Consider the following 23,735-nt stretch of genomic DNA (forward strand, 5'->3'; position numbering starts at 1 on the left):
TACCACACCCGAGGATGCCATGGGCCTTCTTGGCCACAAGGGCACATTTCTGGCTCATGGTCATCCTGCTGTCCACCAGAACCCGCAGGTCCCTTTCCCCTACACTGCTCTCCAGCAGGTCAGTGCCCAACCTATACGGGCACATGGGGTTATTCTTTCGCAAGTGCAAAACTCTACACTTGCCCTTATTGAACTTCATAAGATTTCCCCCCACTCAGCCCTCTAGCCTGTCTAAGTCTCTTTAAATGGCAGCACAGTCTACTAGTGTGTCAGGCACTCCTCCCAGTTCTGTGTCAGCAAACTTGCTGACAGCACTCTCTAATCCCTCATCTAGGTCATTCATCAATATATTGAAAAGCACTGGCCCCAGCACTGACCCCTGAGAGACCTCACTAGATACAGTCCACCAACTGGACTCTGCCCCATTGACTAAGACTCTCTGACTTCTTCCCTTCAACCAATTAGCAACCCACCTCACGACTTGGTCAACAGTGGTATCTCATTTTGGTGAACTGCTGGAAAATTTTCTGCAAATTCTTTAAGAAGTCCTGGTATACTAAGGCTCACACATTCTAATCTGCAGTTGAGTTCAGCGAGCTCCTTATCTGACCTACATAGAGCCAAGCACAGAACCTGGATCTAGTTCTCACAAATACTGTGTATGTGTGAACGTGTGTGCAAGGTGACATAGAGGACCAGAATGGTCACTTATTCATTGCTTCCTGCCCACACGGCCCAGTTTCAAACACCAGCAAACAGTGGGACCTCTTGGTACCTCTGCCTCCCTTTTGTGTCCAGTTCAATTCAAATGGGACACGATCAGTGAAGTACATGGCTCAGTTTAAAAGTAAACTGCCCACTTATTTTCCCAGCAAAAATCATCCCTCTCTGAACCAAGAGACAAATATGCGAACAAATATGGTTCACCCAAGGTTAGTGTTAACAGCTCATAAAGAGAAGCTACTCTGCTTTGAAAAATAGACTACATAATAAAACATTTAAAAGCACCACAGTCCTGACATGGCTTTCAGCAATGAAATATGATCTGTCTCTTCCAGACCTGCCAATCTACACTCCTCAAATATGCCACAGAAGTGAACACAGGACAAGTTAATCCTGTGGAGGCTTCCTTTTATTTTTTATTTGTTTGGTTTTCTTCCTTCATATAAGAAAGCACCAAAGATGTTTGGTTCTCTGGAACCAGTGTCTGCCAATTGCTACCATCATGTAAAAGCAGACTTAAGCTTTTATTTTTAACTTCATTATTCTTCCAGACTCTTCTTTGCTTAAAGTAAACAGCCTGCACCATTAAACACAGCAGATGGAATATAAAATAACTAAACATGGAACTAAATTTCTGTATTTGGTGCTTTAAGCACCACACCTACTAAAAAGAATTCTATTACATTTCTTTCTTTACTCTGAGATGTATTCTGCCTATATTCTGAGTTTTCCCTTCTAAGTTGTATACATTTCTCTCTCTGTACTGCAGTGAAAGGTCTTTTTAAAATTAAGAGCAGCGTGAAAGTAAAACAATAAAATCCTTTTTCCCTGCTTCTTCACCCATTTTTAATTTACAGCATTTTGAAGTATATAAGCATACTATTTTGTACTTTGTCTTTAAATACACAACAGAATCCATTCCCTGCTACAGAATGCTGTACGGCAGGAACACGTCCCTCCTGGCCACTGTTGGGGTGTTGTTTTCATGCCTACCATAATGTAAAAAAAACGTTCTTCCTTTATTAGCTACTGTTTGGTGGGACGGTTCCTCACTACTCACTTTTTTTATGTGGTTCTCCAACTACTTCCATCCAGTGGCAGATGCTCTGGTTTCATCACTAATACATCTGGGACATTTCCATCTTTTCTAGCTTTTCTAGATGACTCTTAATGATCTCTTCCAAGAATTGCAACATTTCTGAATATTTATTCTGTCTAATATTTTTAACATTTTCCTGAGGCATCCTTCTCCAGGTTTTTAAGATCTGTCTATAATTTTGTTAGATATCCAATCTTCACAACCGTAAATTAGAAGACAGATATTAAAACTGAGCTGAAGATTCGTTGTTTGACTTAAACCTGTGTATTTTTGATAGCCACATATTACTTAAATTACTAATACAGATGATGCCTTGAGAAATTTTCACATTATGAACTTCTGGCTATCTTCACTGGCCCCTACTGTTAGGCATATGAATTCTTTCAATCTATTTCTTTGCCTTGTCGTAGCAAACTAAAAGTGGGAGTTACAGAGTTTCTCTCATTTTATCTTTTTTGTAAAGAGTGATCATTAATCTTGCCATTCTGGAAGTGCTGAATAGCCTTATGTTCTTTATCTCTTCCATGTTGAGCCACCACTTGAAAGCTCTCTGTCTCCAGCTAACGTGAATCTTCAAGCACAGAGATTGCTAAGTCCTGCAATATCTGTAAGAAACTGCAACTAGATTTAACATAATTGTATGCATTGAAACATTTGTTCCAACTTATATTTATTCTAATTGCGCATGATGCATTACAATTTAACATCTTGATAATGGTAATAATTTAAGCCTCTATAACACAGCCAGAATAACCCAGAGACAGAAAGTGTCAGATATTTCCTTAAGTGATATTTATGGTAACTTGCTTTGAATAACGACCCTGGGATATTCTGCATTGGCATTCCTAAAGGCTAACATTTCCTGTACAACTAAAGACAAAAGATGAAGAAGCTGATTAATAGCCCTGTGCTCAGGACACACGTAGGACTCTGTAGACCTGTATACGTCTCCACATATCTCACCTGTAAACTCGGAAACCCACCTTTTCATTCAATTCTCCCACTATGGAATGATAATAATATAGCAGTGATAAAGGCTAGTTTAACTCGTGTTCACAAAGCACTCTGCTATTCTGAGATACATAGCAGTATGTCATTGTAACTATTGCTATCCTGGTAAGATCAATCTCAACATCTCCTTTGTCACACTGATTTTTTCAGGGTTGTTAGCCTGTTCGAAAAGACTTTGATGATTTAGTTCAGAACACAGTCTATACTCCATATAGTTCAGTTCTTGATGTTTTTGCAGTAATTTTCCAAAAGTTGCCAGCTGCCTGGAAGCATGTTGGGATGACCATCCACCCGTTTGCTAGAACCACTGCTGCCTTCACAGATGGTACCACCTAAAGATCCAGCTGTTATTACACACTTTCACTGCCTGTAAGCCTTTGTTTCTCAAGGGATCCTGAAAACAACCTCAAACATATTTTCCTTTGCCTCTCTCCTGTTATTAGCAAAAGCCCATGCAGCTTCAAAACCCTACTTTGATCTTCATGTTTGGCTAGAAAGCTGCGTCCTACTTTAAGTCCTATGATCCCTTGACTGCTCTTATACCTTGCCTTCTCACAGAAAGGAATAAAGACAGAAGGAATAAAGGAATGAATAGTTAAATGTGAGAAGCTTGAAGATTTACTTTTGTGTTTGTGATCAGAAAGCACCTAATGATCAACAAGCTCTTCTAATAAGTTAAATGTTGTAATAGCTCTTCATTATTTACGTCACCATTTAAGTTACTAGATCTGGAAGAGTGAACCGTGTATTGACACTGCTTTTGTGTATCTGTCCACAAGAGGTCTCTCACTTGCCGAAATCCAGACTAACTAGCAGATGCTACGAAAAACAGACTTAAAAACCCACCAAATAACTCAGCAGAATTTTTCAGAACTTTCGAACGTCTGAAGAAATATAAACAATATGTTCAACCATCCAAAGCAATATGGACTGGGACAAAGGCTGGATTCGATGATCTTCTAGGTGTCTTCCAGCTGCTACAGTTCTATAATTCTACGACTTTTGCGCTCACCTAGTATACACAACTAAAGTATTAGTGACAGAACTGGGGAGATAAGGCTGTATTCTCCACCTTTGCAAAAAGAAAGCACCTATGACAAATTCTGGAAAAACCACCCAAACACCTTAAAGAAGGTAAAACTTCTGCAAGCTACACTCCTTTCTGCAGAGCTGTTGTGGTAGAAACTATCATAAAACCATTTATACATCTGCTGTATCAACAACAAACCTGGAAATTAACTACTGTCTTTTGATAAAGATTTTAAAGATTAATGACTAATTTTGCATCCTTTTTTTAAGGCAAGAAAACCTGTGCTTCTGAAAAAATTGAGGAGTAAGATTATACTCATCATTTGCTATTCCTATCAATCACCTTTAAGTGTAGAAGTTGAGGCAAGTGTTTTCAAAACATGGCCTTTTTATCTTCTTTCCAATCTCGAGTTCTGGATTCAAAAGAAAGATTAGCTGCCTCATTTCCTGCAAAGTGCTGCAAATAATGCTACAAATTGAATTACTAAATTGCTCTTCCTGCTTCCCTGAAGGAGACAAAGATGATCCAAATGATTTCCTATGGTACCTAAGCTAAACAAAAGCAGACCAACTCAGGCAAAATGACATGCAAGCCCATGCAAGATGATGGGCTTGGTGTCATTGTAAAAACCTCTTTACCACAGCAGGGCACAACTGCCAGATACATCATATGTCTCAAAGTCATGAGATTCAAAATACATTGCAAGAGAACTCAAGAAAAGACACAATGAGTTGTTCACTGATATTAGATCATATAATCACCTACGTCCATCATGCATGAAAAGGATTATCGACAAAGATACTCCTGCAGCTACATCTAGTACAGTTACTAAGTGCAGGGTATTCCTGTCAGGGAGTAGGGGCAGGGGGCAGAACATGGCTCATAAGGATTAAATAACACCGAGTATGTTTATACCAGTAAATTAAACAGGGACAGAATATGGGCTCAGGCATTTTCCTGCAATCATCTATTACGTTTAAATATTAGCAAGCTCTAATGGCAACTAACATCCTCTCAGACAAGGCTGAAGTGTATTTTGGGGTTAGCACAGGCCAGCCAGCATTCCCAACAGCCCTCACGCACCACGTTTTGCAGGGGAAAGATGTCAGTTACGTGACATGAGCTCTGCTGAGACATTTCTTCTCGGGGCCAGAGATCAAGGTTCAGTCCATTTTGTTTAATAATACAGCTGTCACCATGAAAGCCTGCCATCTTTAAAGAAGTCTGGCCATTTTAAAAAACAACATCTTCTTCATGCTGCCAAGCCCACATAGGGAAACATCAGATGGGAGAGTGGGTTTCCTTCAACAGTTGCATTCTAGTTTAGAGTTGTCCCATGGCACGTGTTTAAAATAGTGCTGCTGTTATAAACCTGGCTCTGGCAGCAAGCACTTGAATCTGCAGAGTACTCACCATCCCAGTCCTTGCTCAACTGTTCACAGTCCTTCGACGTACTGATTACAGAGGGCTAAAAAGTTTTTCATGCCACATTCCCATTGGGGTGGACAGGCTTCCTAATGGTAAAGGCTGCAGAGAGGAATCTCCACACTAGGAGCAGGGCGTACACACCCTGGATGTGGTTGACAAGTGACATGTGTCCCCTCTGGAGGACACACATCTCCATGGGACAAAATTATGCTGCATATGAAGACAAGTTTGTGACAATCCAACAATGCCAGCCCCAGCAGCATGTTACCTTTCTTCTAATAACAGTAAGAACATGGATTACCTCACAGCCCTGACACCAGCGGCATCCTACTGCCAGGAACATGGTCAGGGTGGATTTTGAAGACATATGGAACTTATGAGTCAGACATTGTCTGCCATCTTCTATATTTATTTTTAACTGAATGAATCAAAACATTCAGCATCTTTGAGCAGTGGGAAGAATTAAAATCACCCTTATCTATTTTCATCACCACTAAAAGGAATCCTTAGCAGGGCCAGAGCTGCTCATGACTGGGTCATGGTCAAGATCATGATCTTCCTGGTGGAACTTTCCTTTGAAACCACTCTGCAGAGCAGTATGAATATGCTCCTGTTCAGGGAATGAGAGACAAAGACAGTAACGAATGTGGAGGACAGGGCACAGATTAACTAAAGATACCAATGACAGGTATTTTTATCCTAGTATCAAATGCTATTATCACAAGATGTCTCTATTAAATTGTAAATTGAAGTCATGTTAACTAAGGACATGTACACAAGCTAGATTGTAAGTATTCTGAGAGGATTAACTTCAGTCCTACCCCTTTGGACCACCAACACTGAAAGCCACTGAGCTGAACCTTAGGCCACGAAGATCTAATGAAAGCTAACGTCTGAAACACATCTGAATTTCTCACCCATCCCTTTCTACACTGTTGATGTATTTTCTTCATGCAGAAGTAGTTTCCTAGCCAAGTACCCATTCAAAACTTTCCACCCTTTTCCATTCTACCCTCTGCCTCTGCTAAAATGTAATGACAGTCTTGCTTCACTCAGCCTGGAACTGTTCCTCTCAGAGAAGAACAAAGTGGATAGCCTTAACAGAGACAAGAGGTGTAGGTGGAAAAAACTGTTTCTGTGCATCAAACTGGCTACAAGTGACCTTCACGGTCAACCCTTAATGCCAGTCTAGACAGTCAATACCATTCCAATACCATTTCTCAAAGAATAACAGGAGTAGCTCTGATGTCTCACCTTGAAGTATTCAGCTTCACAGGTGGAATTTTCACCAATATGCGCATCACATCCCTCACGCACGTTGGCAAATTCAATCCCATCTGAACAGTATTGCTTCTCCAGCTGGCTGCGACAGCACTGTACCTGAGTCATGCTGACAAAAGGATGGAAGCAATGAGATAAGAACGTTATATATAGGTCAAGAACAGATAAGGAAAGTTCTGACAATGAGCACTTGCACTAGTCTTAGCGAAAGAAGTTCTGGTGGGCACACGCTGTAGTTAAAAAGTAAAAATACACCCCAGGAGTAGGCAGGTGATAGTTTAACTGTCTGTCTGCCATGCAGTCAGTCCTACCAATATCTTTTAAGCAAATGGGTAACTTCAATCACATCTGCCACTGGGCTCAAGGTCTCCAGGACCTTTATTCTTGCATGTTTTGTGACAGCTGGTGGCTGAAGAGCCGACGGTGAGAACCAAATCAGTGCTCCAAGTGATGGAAGGGTGAGGTAAGGCCCTGGACATCGTGAGAGTCTCCAATCCTACGGCCAGTCTGCCCTCGCACCTGCTGCCCCTCGCTCCAACCAACAGGTACGGCGTGTTGAAGGAAGCTCACAGTGTTGCTCTGTGGGGCAACTGGAGATATGAGGAGACATGCAGATACCAAGGAAATTCATAGTGAGAAACAGAGTGTACTGCAAGCAAGAGGCAAAGAAAGACAAGGTACAGAAGAGTATTACAGGGCAGGAAGATGTGGAGAGGCAACAGCATAAAAATCTGCAGGAAACTCAGTTTTATTAGTTCCACTGCTCATAAAATCTTTCTATTTTATCTCAGTTTTGGTGAATATATTGAAAACTCCTTCCTGTGGAAAAAAAAGTCTGTGTGAGGAGGCTTTAAACTCTTTCAGTCCCGTTGCTACCACCACTTTAATGCAAAGCCTGTTGAAGGAGTGAATCTCCCCTCTCCCTGCTGTTTTTATAGGTAACTCTGCTTTGTTGGGTAGGATGGTGGGTGAAGCTTGCACTTCAAAGCTCTGCCACCGCTATCTCCTGTAACAGACACTGGGAAAAAGATAAAAAAGTTAAAGAGGAGTAACAAATCGGACTACAAGGATATAAGCATATCCATGTGCTTTGTGATAACCCAATTTCACTAAGAATAATATTACCTGAGTTGCTACGGGGAAAGGAAACTATCCCAAAGGCTACCCAAGCTGATAAAATTTATTTATAGTACCACAGGGGCACCTAAAAGGCATGCCCTGATATGTTTAGAGTTCTATAAGAAATACACAGAAAAATCCTAAAAACACACTTTTACACCCATCAGCATAGGAAATCTTACGCATCTTACAGACCAACTAAACTGAGCGCATTCTCTTTGCTGTTAAGAGTATTCACCAATTTCTTTTTTCTCAACTTCAGTTATCTGAACTGATGAGTAAATTCTTGTTAAGAGTTACCTAAAAAGCACATAAGATTATGTAACGATGTTCAGCAAACCTCTACTCTTAATAATTCCTGTTTGAAAGCCTAAGGAAGAGGGGAGGGTTAGTTACTGAACTAAAGTTACTGAACTAAAGGCTTCTCCTACTGTTATCTGAGGCAAGTGGATTCCCATCCATCTCCTCTGGAGGTGCTCCCCTGCTCCTGATGACCACAGGATGAGCTATCAGCTCCCAGGCTATGTGAGGGACACCCATAGCTCTAAGCCCAGGCCATCCAGGCTAGCCCACTAAAAGCATGGACAAGCGGGTTCTGCGTTCAGATTCTGCATTTCTGTGCATCCTGGTGAGGCAAGGTTGTCAAGTTACGTTCCTGAAGACTCCAGATTCCTATTTACTGGATTTTGTAATGGTCTGACTGTGCAGTTCTCACTTGGACAAAAACAGCTATGAGATTTCAGTGCATAGGAACAAGAACCAGGAAAAGTTCATGAACAAATTATTCAAAAATAGACTCCAAAGTCATAGCAAGAAGTTAAGCCCAAGACAGTAACTTTATTTGGCAGAATATTTGAAGTTTTTTATATTTGATTGAGTTCCAGTTTGGAAGAATATGTAGCTTTTTTGTTGCTGAAATTCCCTCTGAAGCAGAATTTCCATTCCCTGCCCAGCTCTGGGGTGGTCTGACTGTCAGGACTTTGGAAGCCTGTAAATCCTGAACTTCAAGCCCAAGAGTGTGGGAGCTGAGACTTTCCAGCTCCTTTAGCTCTCCAGGCCCTGTTGAGGGGCTAGATATGCTAGCCACAGATAAACAAACAAATAAACAAACAACAGCAGTCTTTCAGTAGATCTGTTTGATTTTCAGTGTGTGGGGTTTTTCTTTTCTTTTTTTTTAAAATACAAGTCATCTCTTTGAAATCTCTGACAAACTGGCAATTTCAACCAAAACAAAAAAGTTTCTTAAAATGTTTCCCACAGCTGTATTCATAAGCCATGTGGCCCATCCCAACTGTAATAAGGAATTAAACATCAATTGAATACTAAATGAAAATACCATTTGTTCATTCTCAGAACAACAATAAAATCACACTTCATTGCCCAAACCCTACAGTGAAGTTGTACTGGTATTGCTTGAGGCTGTAAACATTGTGCCACTGTAAGAGAGGCAGAAATCCTTGAAAGATGGCAGACAAAAATGCTAGAAAAATCTGCACAGTCCTGCTCTTCTGGCTGCACCTTAGCTTGCCCAGCTGACCATCCTTTTCCCGTTGCACACCAGCCCACACGCTGAGGGCTGCTACACCGTACAGTGCCACGAGCTCTTCAGACTCCAGAATTTCTGAGATGAAGGAGTATCTCTCCCTCTCTTTGCTAAGTTACTTGTGCCTCCCTGGCTTAGACCCTACTGTGACACATACCCATCTTCTACTTCACAGAAGAATTAAGAAGACATCTCTAATAGCTAAAAGGACATTTACATTTGTCTCTCTGTGTAAAATCTTTCAACTATTCCTGCGTACCATTCCTACTAACTTCAAGTCTACGGACAATATTGGTCTTTAAAAAAAGAGACAAAGTAAAGCAGTACTTTCCTATGTTGTGGGTTTTTTTGTTATTCCTAATAATTACAACAGCCAAAGGCTACTTCTTCCTTGCCTGCCATTTTCAGATAAAACAGTGCAACAGAACTTCATTGAAATAAAGAGGTATTTACAATATAGCTGAAATCTTAAAACACTAAATATGTAATCTCCAGGAGCATGAGGCTTCATAACTGACATTCATTCAGGATATCTCAGGTAGAAGCAAGCACCTCTGAAAGATGAGTTTTACTCATGGCTGACTAGTAAAAAGAAATTACTCAGGCATTTAAAAAAATTTTCATCTAAAATTAAAGTTATTTCATTACTAGGTAATCTGACTATAAATCAAGTTAAGAAATTGTGTTTTATATTCTCATTTTTACTTTCTGTTAGAATTTAACCGTTATTACTGATTTTCATGGTGAAATTCAGTAACACCGATCATCTCCATCCAGTAACATCCACATTCCATGTTCCACATTCCAAAATAATTTCCAGATGAAAATCTACATGCCCGTTTACCTCCACAATCTTTTCACAATTACTGTCCTTCCCAGAGGATGCACTCCTAAACCAGTAAAGATTTCCTAATAACTTATTTTTCCTTTCATTTCTTTCCAAGAAGCATTAAAATTTAACTTTGCTCTGAAAATAATGTCTTTGTTGTCAGTTTAATTTCATTACCCTCTGCCTCTCTCCTTCTACTTATTAGTGCAGCTTCAAACTATGTCCATGCTATTCATGTACACAGTGGAAGGTCTCAGACAAAAAATATTAAAGTTAAAAAGGGAATGATACCACTCCAGAAGTATTTTACAAAAACAAGTTGGGTCTGCCACCCTTAGGTTCTTTCAGTTTGCAGTTTAACATACAATGGAAATGAACTTAGGAAAATTAAGAGCAAGATTTGGTATTCTGAGTGACACAATAGTGTCTGAACAATGAAAATACATGTATGTGATCATGTGTTGTAAATTAGCATAGGACTCAACTAAAAATAATTGATTCAACAAAACTCAAAATTAACCAGCTGAAATCCATAAACAATTTTGTAGATTATGTACTAAAAGTTTTCTTGAAGGTAAAGGGTGAAATTGTATTTATAACATATTATGTAGAGAAATAATATTGATAACATTGTGGCAGAGAAGGACTGTGTTTGACACTATTCACAAACTAAGCAAGGTATCCTAAATGAGTGGCAATAAAACCCTGACAGCATAGCAGATGCTCTTCTATCTCTGACTGTGAAGCCAAAAATCTTCATGACTGTGAGGCAGACTTAGCAGGCTACAGAGAAAATGAAGACAACTTCTCCAAAAATAATTTTAAACAGCTTTTTCAGACATGAAACTATCACAACTTTGCATGTCCAAAATCTCAGGCTCTTCCAGACTTATAATGGCATAAACCAATAAATATCTATCAAGAGTTAAGCATCTGGTGCCTATCACTCCCAACACTCTTGTCTGAATACTCCCCTGTGTTTCTATCTGAGTATGTATCCACGTGCTACCACTTTCTCTGCTTGGGAACACAAATCACTTTCTTGTTCTGCTTTTGCACAGTACCTAGCAGAGCGTTCTGTAGCTTCTTCTTTTATGCACTCTTGCAACACCAATAATAAATAATGCTATTCCCAGTGTAACTCCAAAAAGATTTTACATAGTGCTGAAGGCATGAAATTCTCATATGGAACTATGCTGTTTCTGGCCCAGGAATTAAGTTCACTTGCTAAGAGCTCTGCACAGGGAAAACTCTTCATTTTGAAAGGAAGAAGATTTATTGGGCTGGTTGAGTTCCAAAAATAAATGGCAGCTGTTTCCAGCTGCTGTGAGTTTAACCGCATCACGAGCAAATGGACGAATGGGCAGAAAGCTGCTGTTACGACAGCCAAAGATATTATTCATTAAACTTCTACACTCACATTTTACTGAGTCACGAAGACAAAGCGAAAAATACTGTCACTGTCCAGAGTGATAATACAATGAGACATATTCATTTGTGGGACAAGCAACCACAGTAAGAGATTGCAGGTATGAATGGACATTGAGCCCAGAGCCTTGTCTCAACTTAAACACAACTGAGCAACAGCAGCCAGATAGATCCTACAAAGTCATGTGAAATTCAAACAGGGGCTGGTTCACATGTGGGGTAGGACGAGAAAGTGAGCGCATCTGCAGTTTGAATTGGGCCATATTCAGCCAATGACACTAACATGTGGCAAGTTCCTCAAGATCTGCCAGATATTTGGGGGACAAGGATCCTAAAACGATGTTGAAAGCCAGAACCATCAGCTCGTTTCTAGGAAGCACAGCAGATATGAGAATGTCAGTGCTTGCATGCAAACCCTTCTTAATTACTATCAGTGTGCTTTAAATGGTTGGGAAAAGGTCAAGTGGATGCAATTCTAATTTAATAAGGCAGCTTGTTCCTCACATGAACTCAAGAAAAGCAAAAGAAACTCCAGCAGTGGGCTTGCTTTGAGGAAACGACAAAACCCGAGATGCTGTTATGCTATTACTATTCTAAACAGAGGATTCAAAAACAGCATGTAAATTCTTGTAAAACATGTTGGGGAAAGTACTCTCATCCAATCTGTTCTATGTTGCTTGGTCTTTGCAATGTAACTGCACAAAATCATTTTTACTTCAGTAACTTCATCAAATCTGCTCACTTGACAATGTATTTTTCCCTTTCATTCCACTGATAACCTTGCAAACCCAAGCTGAAAGATGTAGGGCAAATATCTCCATCTGGCACAAAGTAATATGGGTTTGTACGTCTGAGAGGCCACATTTTTTTAGAGCATGCAAAGTAAGATAATCTACACTGTCCAACACCATGCTGCACTAGACAGTCAAAAGATCCCAGCTGGAGTTTAAACAACGACATAAATGATATCTGTCTCCTGGCACATCCCACTGCATGTGGGTGTCTAAATAAGAAGTAAGTTCTTTTGACAATCTATAACCAATAATGCATCCCATGCCATATTCTCACCTGACCAGACCTCAGCAAATGCAACAAACTTGGTTTTGCTCCCATTCCTGCGCAGTAGGAATAAATGTGCAGAACCAGTGTAACTACCCTCACGTGCCTTCAAAGGGAATTACGCTCCCTCACCATTCATTCTGGTTCCAGTTACACCAGCAACTACAGTAGAATTTGACCCTTACTTTTGTGTCTGAAATGCCATTATAAAGTGATTTTTCTGTACCTCTCACAGAGATGCCAGTTTGCAATCATAACTGGAGTAAAATAATACCGTCTTTAAAAAAAGTAGTCAAAGGTGCCAATTTACCTGGCCATTTTTAGAGTGAAGCCAAGCTTCAGGGGGAGCTACATTTATTTACTGTACAGTCATGATTAAATGCAATTTATTCATTACTTTTTTGTCAATAAGTGCTCACATGTCTCATAGAATATGTACCTTTGTTCATTTCAGATTTGCCATTATATCACTATAACTTTAATTATATATCTGTTAAGCACAAAAGCTAGGTGAAGTATTAGTAAACCGTTTTCAGTTTCTATGAAGTCCTAAAGACTCTCTGAAGTGGCTCTTTAAAAGAATAAATTACATTTACAGAAGAATCACAACTCATATTAATCAAATGATCATTAAGTCATCAAGATTCTCTCTCCCAGATTATTCAATAAACTTGGTTTCCTGTTTTTCCTGCCTCTGTTTTGTCTGTAACTCTTTTGACTCTTCAAGTATTTCCTAAATTGTGATTTAAGTATACTGTCAATTCTTCTGCATAAGAGACTGATTTCAATGCCAATGTAAATGCAAAAGTCAGAAAACATGGACAGACTTGCCTGCAAAACACATTCTTTCCGTAATAGAGATCAATCCAACACAGCTACAATTACCAAGGTTAAATAACTTTGCAATCCATTTGAAAAGATAGACGGAAGCAATGTAGTGTTTAAAACATAAAGTCCTCTGTTAAAACCGCCCCTCAAATTACCAATTCAAACTACCAAACTATGAGTTGCTAGCTCTACAAATTGACAAGTGCATTTAACAGCAAAAATAAAGCAAACTATCATTGACATAAAAATTACAAATGCCCCAACTATGTGAGAGATTCACTACAACCAAAATACTATTGTGCAAATAATAACATTCAACTTCATTGTTTCATTTGCTAGATTACATAATAGAAATTAGCATCCTATTAAATGTCAGTAGAACTAAGAAATCTACTTATTAACCTAGGGTTATTATTTTCTACAGTCAAATACATCTGACACAAGTCAGACACTCTATGTAATATGGAATGTCCTTAAGCTTTAAGTTCCCCCATGTAGCAATTCAACTAAGAACTGCAGGACAACTGTCTCTGTGGCACCACACAGGAAAAATATATATGTACGTATTCAATCCATAGATCATTCATGTACAGGATCTGTTGCCTTTCTTGATAAAACTTTCGCCCAAGAATTTGGACCACTGCTGGGCTAGATTCACAATTAGCACAAACTGAAGAAGCTTTGCTGACAGTGGAGCCACACTGAGATGTACTGACTGTAGGCAGAGTCTAAGCCCTGTGAGTAGAACACAGTGGAAAAACTTCTAAGAGACAGTACATGTCAAATAGATTAGAGCTGGGTGACTCTGCACCACACCAACACAAAAAATTTAAAGGGCTTAATGGAAGTAAAGTAGGGACTCCATAGGTACTCCCCAGGGCTACATGTGGATTTGAAAAATGTAGATTTAAGAGTTGGGTGTTTCATCTTCTAAATCAGCTTTTAAACCTGCTAATCCCATGGTTTTACATGACAATATAAACTATAGTTCAACATATAATAAGTAAGTGTATACCTGCATTCTCTGGACTCGGATATTAACGGTACAGATGTACATATTCTGTTTTTATTTGCCCATTCAATACCCTTGTCACAGCATTCTTCCATTGAAAGATCTGCAGAAATGAGGAAAGAAAGAAAACCACAACAATAATGTAACCTTAGTAAATGGTATTGCATCCGTTAGTTAAAACAAAAAAAACCAAAAAACCAAAAGAGAGCCAGCTCGTTTTCCCATCCCGAATCTACATGCAAAATAATCCACCCATCCAAAAGGCAGCCATGACCTTGAAATAAGCCCAAGTGCTGGAGATATTCCACCCTCAGTGAAGCAAACTGCAGTTTCCCTTAACTTTCCACACAATGGCACAGCTCCGGGATGGATACTGTCAGATTGCACTCCTTCATTATCAAAAGTGGGAGTAGCAATAAGCAACCTTTTAAAACCCTGAAGAATATAGGATAAATCAAATAGTTGTCTGATATGAATGGCAAATGAATCTCGTTACAAGTTAATTTGCAGAACTATTTTTTCCTGAGGCTATTATGCAATTAATCTGTTTTACTCAAAAGTATGTCTGTAAATGAAAAAGTACTGTACAGAGAGACAGAAAAGTTTATGGTATTTTGATCACATATGCAAGAAAAACTAATACAGATACCAACCTAAACCAATCCTGAAACTAAGACGAAAAGCACAGTATAGACAATTATTTGTGCAGATTATGACTTTTTCTAAAGTCTCTAATAAAACTAAATACAGTTAATGAACTGACTAGCACTACAGGTTTGTTTCATAGTCTAAGTGCAAAAGTTCACTGCACAGCAGGTGTATCAGAACTTGGAATAAAACAGGAGTCACATTTTCCTAATAATTATCTTGTAGTCTGGACACCAAACATCTCCTTGCATAACCAATATGCAATCCATGCAAAAAAACCAAAATCATCTGTTTACTAAGACAGACAGCTTTCTAATGTTTTCTCTTTGTTTCTTAAGTTTTTTGACTGATGGCTTTGATGGGATGCATCCACGAGTCCTGAGGGAGCTGGCTGATGTCACTGCCCGGCTACTCACAACTATTTTTGAGAGGTCATGGTGAATTAACACATGTCTCCCTGTCTCCAGGAAGGACAAGAGAGAAGATCTGGGAGGCTACAGGCTGATCAATCTCTCCTCATTGAGAAGGTGACAGCAAAAATTCTCCTGGAAACGATGTCCAAATACATGAAGGACAAGAAGGTGACTGGGAGAAGTCTGCTTGGATTTAGGAAGGGGATATTATGCTTAACTAACCTCATAGCCTTCTACAATGAGGTGGCTAGCTTGCTGGATGAGGTGAGAGCAGTGGATGTTGCTTACCTTGACTTTTAACACCATCTCCCATATAACATAGTCATAGACAAGCTGACAATGTCCAGGTAAGGTAAGCAGACAGTGAGGTGGACACTGGGAAGGGATGCACCCTCAACAAATTCACAGATGACACAAATCTGGGAGGAGTGCTTGATGCACCTGATGGATGTGCTGCCATCCAGAGGGACCCTGACAGGCTCAGAAATGGGCGGACAGGAATCTCACGAAGCTCACCAAAGGGAAGCGCAAAGTCCTGCCTCCGCAGTGGAATAAATCCTACACACCAGTACACGCTGACAGCTTACCAGCTGGAAAGCAGCTCTGCAAGAAGGACCTAGGTAAGCTCAGTGCAGGGCTACCGATTTATGCACTTGATTATCTTTCATATGAGGAGAGAGACTGCTAAGTCTGGAGAAAAGAAGGTAGCTCGGGAGGATCTGACTGATGTTTATAAATACCTGATAGGAGGCTATGAAAAAGAGGGAACTAGACTGCTCTCAGTAGTGTCCACTGACAGGACAAGAAGCAATTGACACAAATTATACCATCTGAAGTTCCATCTGAACATAAAAAACCACCTCTTTACAGTGACAGTGTGCAAACACTAGATGATCTCAAGAGGTCCCTTCCAACCTAAATGATTCTGGGGATCACTGGTTAAGGGAAAATAAATAGTACTCTTTAATCCATAGGTTGCTGTGCTGCACAGATGAAGGCAAATTTCATTTCCTTCTTTTTGATGGAAAAAGGGAAGTGCAGAAGGATGACCTGCTCAAATTACACAGCAAGCTGGTGGCAGAACAGGTGATTCTCAGACCAGAGTTGACTCCTACACCAAGTGATTCCCAGACCATCTCTCTCCACAGACTCATCTCTCTCCATTTTATGATCATAAAATGCCTCATGATTGTCTCATTATTACTTTTGCTCCAAGCTCATCTAAAGAGAGCAAAATTCAATAAGCAGCAGCATTATATTAAAGATAAATTAATTCCTGCAGTCTGGTAAAGACAAGCATCTGTCTCCTCTGGCTCTCCCTACACCAGTTACAAAGCCATCACTCCCCAGGCGATCCTGATGTATGGGGACTACAGCCTCCTTCCATCTGTCCCCACGTATCTACACCTAGCCTGTTGCAGTTATCAAAATCAGTGGAAGCATTATTTAACCTCTTCGTGACCACACTTACTTTGACACACTTCAGAAGAGTTTACATGAGTACCTCAACCAGCAGATCTTCGCATGTGAGAAAGTAAAAAGCAGCTGAAAGCAAGTAGAGTAGAACACCCCCCCCCCCGCTAATTCAGTTGTTTGCAGGGAACAATCTATATTCCCAACTAGTGACTGTAATCCAACGAAAGAGTTAAATGAGATTTTTAGAATGTATCAGTCATCTTAAGACAGGTGCTCCTAAGGCAGTTATCAATTCCACCACGCAAAGCTCTGGAGTACTGAGCATAATTCTGGCTATCCCTCTTCAGGAAAGATTACACCAAAATGGAAAATGTGCAAAGAAAGGCGAGGAGGATGGTCAGGGGAATCAAGGCCCTATTACATGAAGAGAAATTGGAAGAAATAGACCATTTTAAGCCTTGATAAGTAAAGCTTGTGAAAGGATGCAGTTCCTGTCAACAAATATTACAGCAGTAAATAATAATCAGTATTATGGGATCATGTAAACCAATTATTTTTTAAGAAGAAAATTATTATAATTTTAAATAGAATTACATTAAATGTTAGTTTATAACAGAACTCTGTACTCTATGACCCAGGTCACCCTTCTGGTCTTACTTACATACCCAAATTCTGCCATTATGAAGTCAAATCAATATTTTTCTTGAATTCCTCATGTGTCCAGAATTGATGCCAGTATCTGAAAGCCAGCTGTAGTTTATAAAGCTACAGAGAAAATCAGTCTTGTAAATAAATATTTGCCTGTGGTGAAAGACATGAATTTGTGTCTGATCTCTTGTTTGGGAATAGGGACCTTGTCTGGTGCTCTCTGCCAGTGTATTTGCTAACAAATATTTTATGCATCAAATTTCATACAATGTGTTACAAATAACCGCATTTTTGGTGCTGTCATCTGCAATCAATCTTGACTGTGCTGAAAAATGATACACATTTAACCAAAGTGCAGAGCTGGCTGCAGGTTTTTGCAGCACTTTGTACAAATGAGTCTTTAGCCAAGTTCCTCCCCAGAAGGACAATCCCTGGCTCTGGACACCAGTTCTTCCCCCTCAGCTCTGGCAAAACACCTCTACTCCAACCAAATAACTCAAGAATTCAAAGCAGGCCAAGCTAAGCAAGATCGTCTGTAGGAGTGCATCCAGACAAAGAAGGATTTCTAATAGTTTGCTGAGGGAGAATTGTGGTTCAGGCTTATTGTTTTGGTGACATCACAATTCATATCCTCCAAAGATCCTGCCAAAAATCTCTTGAGAATAGAGGGAAGTGAAAAACAAGCGTAAAGAAAGGACTCCACCCTCAAAGCTATTCTTCTAAAACATAACAATAAAACAGTGAAAAACATTTTCTCTAGCTTGGCTTTGCAGTTTGCTTTTAAAAATGGTCTTTCGTGGACAAATCTCTACTCTTCCGAAATCTCAGCAAACGCATGTCTCACACTTTGGGTGTCAACTGGAACCGATTCTGAGTATTTTGGCCTTGAGAGCTGTTAATGAGTATTTAGAAACAGGACAGACCTATCATCTCACAATGGTATTTTTCCAAGCATTGTGGATTCAACTGTACATGTGCATATTCATATGGCTCCCAGTTGGAAACCTTTGGGCAAGCAGTTCATACTGAGGCCATCTGTACCTCCTTATAACCAACAGCATGGGGGAGCGGGAGGTGGGGGGTGGGTCATGGACTCTCTTCAGCTTCTCACAGCTAGAAGTTTGTAGTGCAGGGTGTCTGAAAGGAAGAGGTAGTGGGAGGCAGACAGCTGAAACTACTCTGATTATGACATCTCTAAGAACCTGCAGAAAGCAATGGTTCTTTTTCTCTGAATGTGACCATGTGTTTTTCGCTGCAGTTGATGGGCTCGTGGCAGCCCTTAGAGCTGGCATGCCAAAGATGATCCAACAGAAATTACAGTGCTGTCCTTCTGAACCTGATGCTCCTTCATTTGTTTCGCCAAGTGTATAATATTTCATACGAATCAGCGTATCAGAAATCTCAGGCATCTGAGAGACAAAACACTTCTGAGAAAGGCTGATGACATTGTCTGTGTTCAGCTGCAATCTGCCCTTTAATTTGGAGGGAGAAACCCTATAGGAAAGTTGTAACATGCAGGAATACACTGTCTAGTCCATTCTGGAAGTTTGTAATTGTTTGGGATTTTGGTATTGCCAAACAGAAAAATATGAAGATAAACCAGAGATCTGTTAAGATGGCAGCATGTTTAATTCCTTTTCACCCAGATATACCAATCTGCTAAGTGACTAACTGAAAAAGCCCAAGTTTATTCTGGATAAAACAAAACACAGCTTTATTCACTACTTTGTAGAAAAATACGTGCAGCAGAGCATCCAAAAGACCTTGAGTTCTGTTAGTATAATAACAGAGGCTGCCCATCCTGAGGTTCAGGTGGTATATGTAGTATTCTGAGAGAGATTTCAGGACTCTCAGGAAGACAACAGTAGAAACATAGCTGGAACTCAAGATCTCCAATTTTACAAAAGCATCATGAAGAAGACCTTTCAGATAAGAAGTGATTAAAGGTTCATGTGCTAGATATGAACTATGCTTACATAGACAAAACATGTACGAGCTTATGGTTGTTTTAAAAAAAGATAGTTTGCTAATCTTAACAGGATTGCCATACTGTGTGGGAGTTCAACGCAAGAAATGTGGTTAAAATCTGAATAACCTTAGACTTCTGTGATGTAATAATTGCTTATTCAGCTGCTACAGTGAATGTTTTCTGCAGAAGAAAGATAAGCTTGAGAATGTTACCCAAAAGCATGATTCCTGGAATGGGAAACCCTGAATTGCTTCTGGGAATTGTGCAAAAAATAAGCAGAAGGACTGGATTATTTTCATGGCAGTATCATTACCACTAGATCAAAAAGGGATAGATCTTTTAAAGTAACAACCTACAACAGCAGCTATTTTGCACAGCTGATGATGATGGAAAAGCCTATGTACAATCCAGGATTAGACAGCTGTTCATTACTCAGTGCTGATCTGTGGAATAGTAAGAATATCAAACCAAAGCTACACCTGAGCCTAGGTGGGTTTATCAAGCTAGTGCTAGCAAATCTTTCCAGTTCTTCAGTGCAGTAAGTGATGTGACTGTCAAATTCATCGACTTCCCAGCCCAAAAAAACAGCTATAGTTGGGTATGGATTTGCAAGTGAGTCAAGCAACACTCCTTATTAAGATGTTTTCAATTTTTTAAGCATGTTAACTGAATAAGTTTGTAAAATGTGGTACAGGTCTTGCCCTTCACTCAATTTACTGTGCAAGAGACTTAGCACTATGGAACGTGAGAAAACAGAGCATGATTACCACTTCTCAGCATACAGAGATAGAGGCAGCAGATGGACTCTGTGAAAGCTCGACTTTAGTCCAACATGCTTCAATAACAGTACGTCATCCAGAATCTTTGGAACTCATGATTGCAACAGAGATGCATTGGTTTAGGTTTCCAGTAAGAAAAAATACTTTCAACTTCAGCATACCTTTTTGATGAAACCTTTCTTGTCAAGTCAAGAAAACTTTCCTACTAGTGATGCTCATCCATATAAATGTTAGCGGAAAAAACTCCAAGCTTACGTACAGAATTTGATCCTCAAAATGACACTGGCCATCTGTATTATTCAGAGTCACATTCTTTATCTTCCAACCTCCCTTTACATTGTGACTACCCTGACACAAAACCGGAGCCTTTGGCAACACCTGGCTAATACTAGGTGGACAAATCAGCTGCCTTTGTAGGAAGGAAGGCAGTCAAGTGCTGGCAGCTGGAATCTGTAGTCTTGATGTTTTGGCTGTCCTTACAACAAATGTGGAAATGCTGTGTCTGGCAATGTAAATACACTCTGGCTGGCCACTTTAGGCATAAAATAGACCCAGAGATTTGTTTAGACAAGAGGGAAGCCACCTGATTTCAAAGGTCCAACTGATAAGAGACTAACTTAAGTACAGCCTTGTTGCATCTTGATCTTGTGTGTAAGTGTAGGGACTAGGTACACAGAGTAGAGACTTGAAACTGTGAAAGACATACAACAGAAAACCCTGAAAACCATGATTCCCTGAAATATATGCTTTAAACTGCGAGTAATGGAGCAATGCAGGAGAGCAAAACCAGTCCCCATCTGAGATGATGCGAGTATTTGCTGAATCTTGTCAAATTGGCGTTGGAATGAAGATGCCCTTCCTTCATTTAATATGGAGAGAAAGAAGTGAGTAGGAGCTTTTCTTTTTCTGCAGAGACATTCTTGTTTACCTGAAGACTGTACATCAAATATGTCAATACACTGATGGGTTAACGAACTGACACAGCTGAGCTGTGGCATTAGTCACCTTTGGACAGTAAGCTATTCTTAGCCCTTCCACGAGGTTGTTCTTACAGGTTCCCTTAAAGAATATACAAGCTTGAACTTCCTAACATGCATGAAACTTAGAGCCAGGACGCCCTCTCTTGTAATACCCTCAACAGCACAAGCCCGAGGCAGACTCCAACACATGTGTTACAGCCTGCAGGGCTGTTTTCACCACCCACTGTCCCCTTCCAGTACTGCTCTTGACTACTGCTTGCCCTCAAAGAGGCCCTATGACAATAGTGCTTCTCTCTTCCAAGTGTAGAGTTTGTACTGGATCTTTATGGAGCGATAAGCAGCCTTGCAATCACGGGCCCCAGTTCTCCTGGGGGATTTTAAGTACCGAGCTGTTTGCTGGAAGGCCTATAGAGCCAGCCATCCACAGTCCAGAAGATTCCTCCAGCGCATCACGGTAACTTCTTGATGCAAATGGTGGATGAGCCGACCAGGAGAGGAGCGCCGCTGGATCTCAAACTCACTAACAAGGAGAGCTTGGCTGAAGCAGGGAAGGTTGAGGGCGGCCTTGGCTGCAGCAACTGTGAGGTAGTGGAGTTCAGGATCTCATGTGGTAGGAGCAGAATACCAAGCAGGATCGCAGCCCTGCGCTTCAGAAGGGCCAACTTTGGCCTTTTCAAGCAATGCCTAGGGACAGGGTACTAGAAGGTAAAGGGGCCCAAGAGAGCTGGTTAATATTCAAGGACCACTTCTTCCAAGCTGGAGCATAGGAGGTTCCACAAAAACATGAGGAAAAAGGTTTTCACTGTGAGGGTGACAGAGCCCTGGAACAGGCTGCCCAGAGAGGTTGTGGAGTCCCCTTCTCTGGAGACTTTTAAAACCCATTTGGACGCGTTCCTGTGTGACCTACTGTAGGTGATCCTGTTCTGGCAGGGGGGTTGGACTAGAGGAACTTTCGAGGTCCCTTCCAACCCCTGACATTCTGTGATTCTGGGACAGGCAATTCACGTGCTGCTAAGAAATACAATATTATCTCTAAACAGGCTGAAAGGGTTTGAACCTTTACCTTCAGATAATTCTCAGCTGGGTGTGATTACTTCAGGATAGCTGCAATCACTGAAGAAACCCAGTTAGCACACTAACTAAAGTAGCAGCCCCCTAAAGGAAATGCCTGGTATATTAGTGTGCTTTGTGGTTGGTTTTAAACCAGCCAACATTTTACTGGAAATATTCTTGAGTCTGGAGAACACTCATTTATGGGGAATGTGGCTCTGGTAGCACGAGCAGTGGCCATCACACAATTAGGGATACTTTTTAGATATGGCCAAAACTCATTTTATGAGGTGTCTGCAGTAGTATATAAAAGAAGCTCTTAACATCATTCATGGCAATAGATGGAGATGAGGTAGTTTGGTGATAAGGACAGGCCTAAGGGAGGTAATGCTATGTTGCAACAAGCCTTATTTTCTCTGGTGGGGGAAGTTAAGTACTTTACTGTGACGTTTTTATTTTGTCTCAAATCGAATAAGAAAATTGTTCAAAATCTTTCAAAAAAGTAGCAGCCAGCTACTAAAAAATTAGAAAATATTATTGCAGGAAGACTACGAGGCATCATATACACATATCAAAATACCACAAAAAACAGGAATGTAGGAGCCCTTAAGAGGTTATCTTGTTCTACTCACTACTCTCAGGCAGAACTAAGAAAATCTGGTCAGTTCTAGGCAGATTTCTATTTAGTTGTTCAAATTATATCAAGTGAGGTTGATTCCAGAGCCTCTCTAGGCAATGTGCTCTTGTGCTTCAATGTTCCTAATGATTGGGAATTTTTATTACACTACCTCACTGTCCACTTCAGAAGTCCATGTAAAATCCATCCACTCTTCTGTTACAAAAGAGGTTCTTACACACTTCAACAACCTTCTGTGCATCTGAAGACTGCTACTTCATGTGGATGTCTCTTCTGTGCTTTTTTTTCATCTTTCTGGATAAGTTATGTTTTGGACTTCTGTGAGGAGGCTGGAGTTTGAAAGATACTAAGACTAGAAGACTGAAGATTTCTACAAGACATTAAGATATTGAAAGAAACTTAATACTGGAGTCTACTGAGTCAGCATCATGTAAACAGCTTAGTAATGTAAGAAATGGCTGTCCTGGACTTTACATACTCACAGGAACATAAAAAGAGGGTGTATTCACAGCTCTGACAGATAGAGGTGGCCTAAAGAACTCAGATTCAACCCAGACGACATAGGTGGAGCTACAAAAAAGACTCATAATTGGCAGAAGAAGAGCAACTGCTCTTTCTGACAAGCACATGCTAAATTTTGTCCTCCACTCCTCCCTGTATGAAAAAATTCATGCACATAATGAAATTACTTCACAAGCTGTTGACACTTTTTCTTTCTCCTTTAAGGACAAATTTTTATCCTCTCTTGATTTCTTCATTTCAAATCTTAAAAAAATACATGTGATAATAAAGTTTTATATCAAGT

General features: G+C 40.1%; 1 protein-coding gene across 4 annotated transcripts in view; it reads right to left on the reverse strand.

Annotated features, from left to right (window-relative positions):
• The window catches only part of FBLN1 (fibulin 1), a 67,429-nt gene extending 52,940 nt beyond the window's left edge, over positions 1-14,489 (reverse strand). For 2 of the 4 annotated variants that reach the window (XM_009879229.1, XM_009879232.1), the window contains exons 1-2: positions 14,394-14,489; positions 6,546-6,681 (exon numbers count right to left, since the gene is read on the reverse strand). In XM_009879229.1, coding sequence (XP_009877531.1) covers positions 6,546-6,681; positions 14,394-14,485 — 228 coding nt within the window. In that variant the 5' untranslated portion in view covers positions 14,486-14,489. The remainder of the gene's footprint in view (positions 1-6,545; positions 6,682-14,393) is intronic. The other 2 variants (XM_009879231.1, XM_009879233.1) reach the window with 1 other exon arrangement.
• Between the last annotated feature and the right edge of the window lie 9,246 nt (positions 14,490-23,735).

Source organism: Apaloderma vittatum, unplaced genomic scaffold (genome assembly GCF_000703405.1).
Source record: "Apaloderma vittatum isolate BGI_N311 unplaced genomic scaffold, ASM70340v1 scaffold2752, whole genome shotgun sequence".
NCBI lineage: Eukaryota > Metazoa > Chordata > Aves > Trogoniformes > Trogonidae > Apaloderma > Apaloderma vittatum.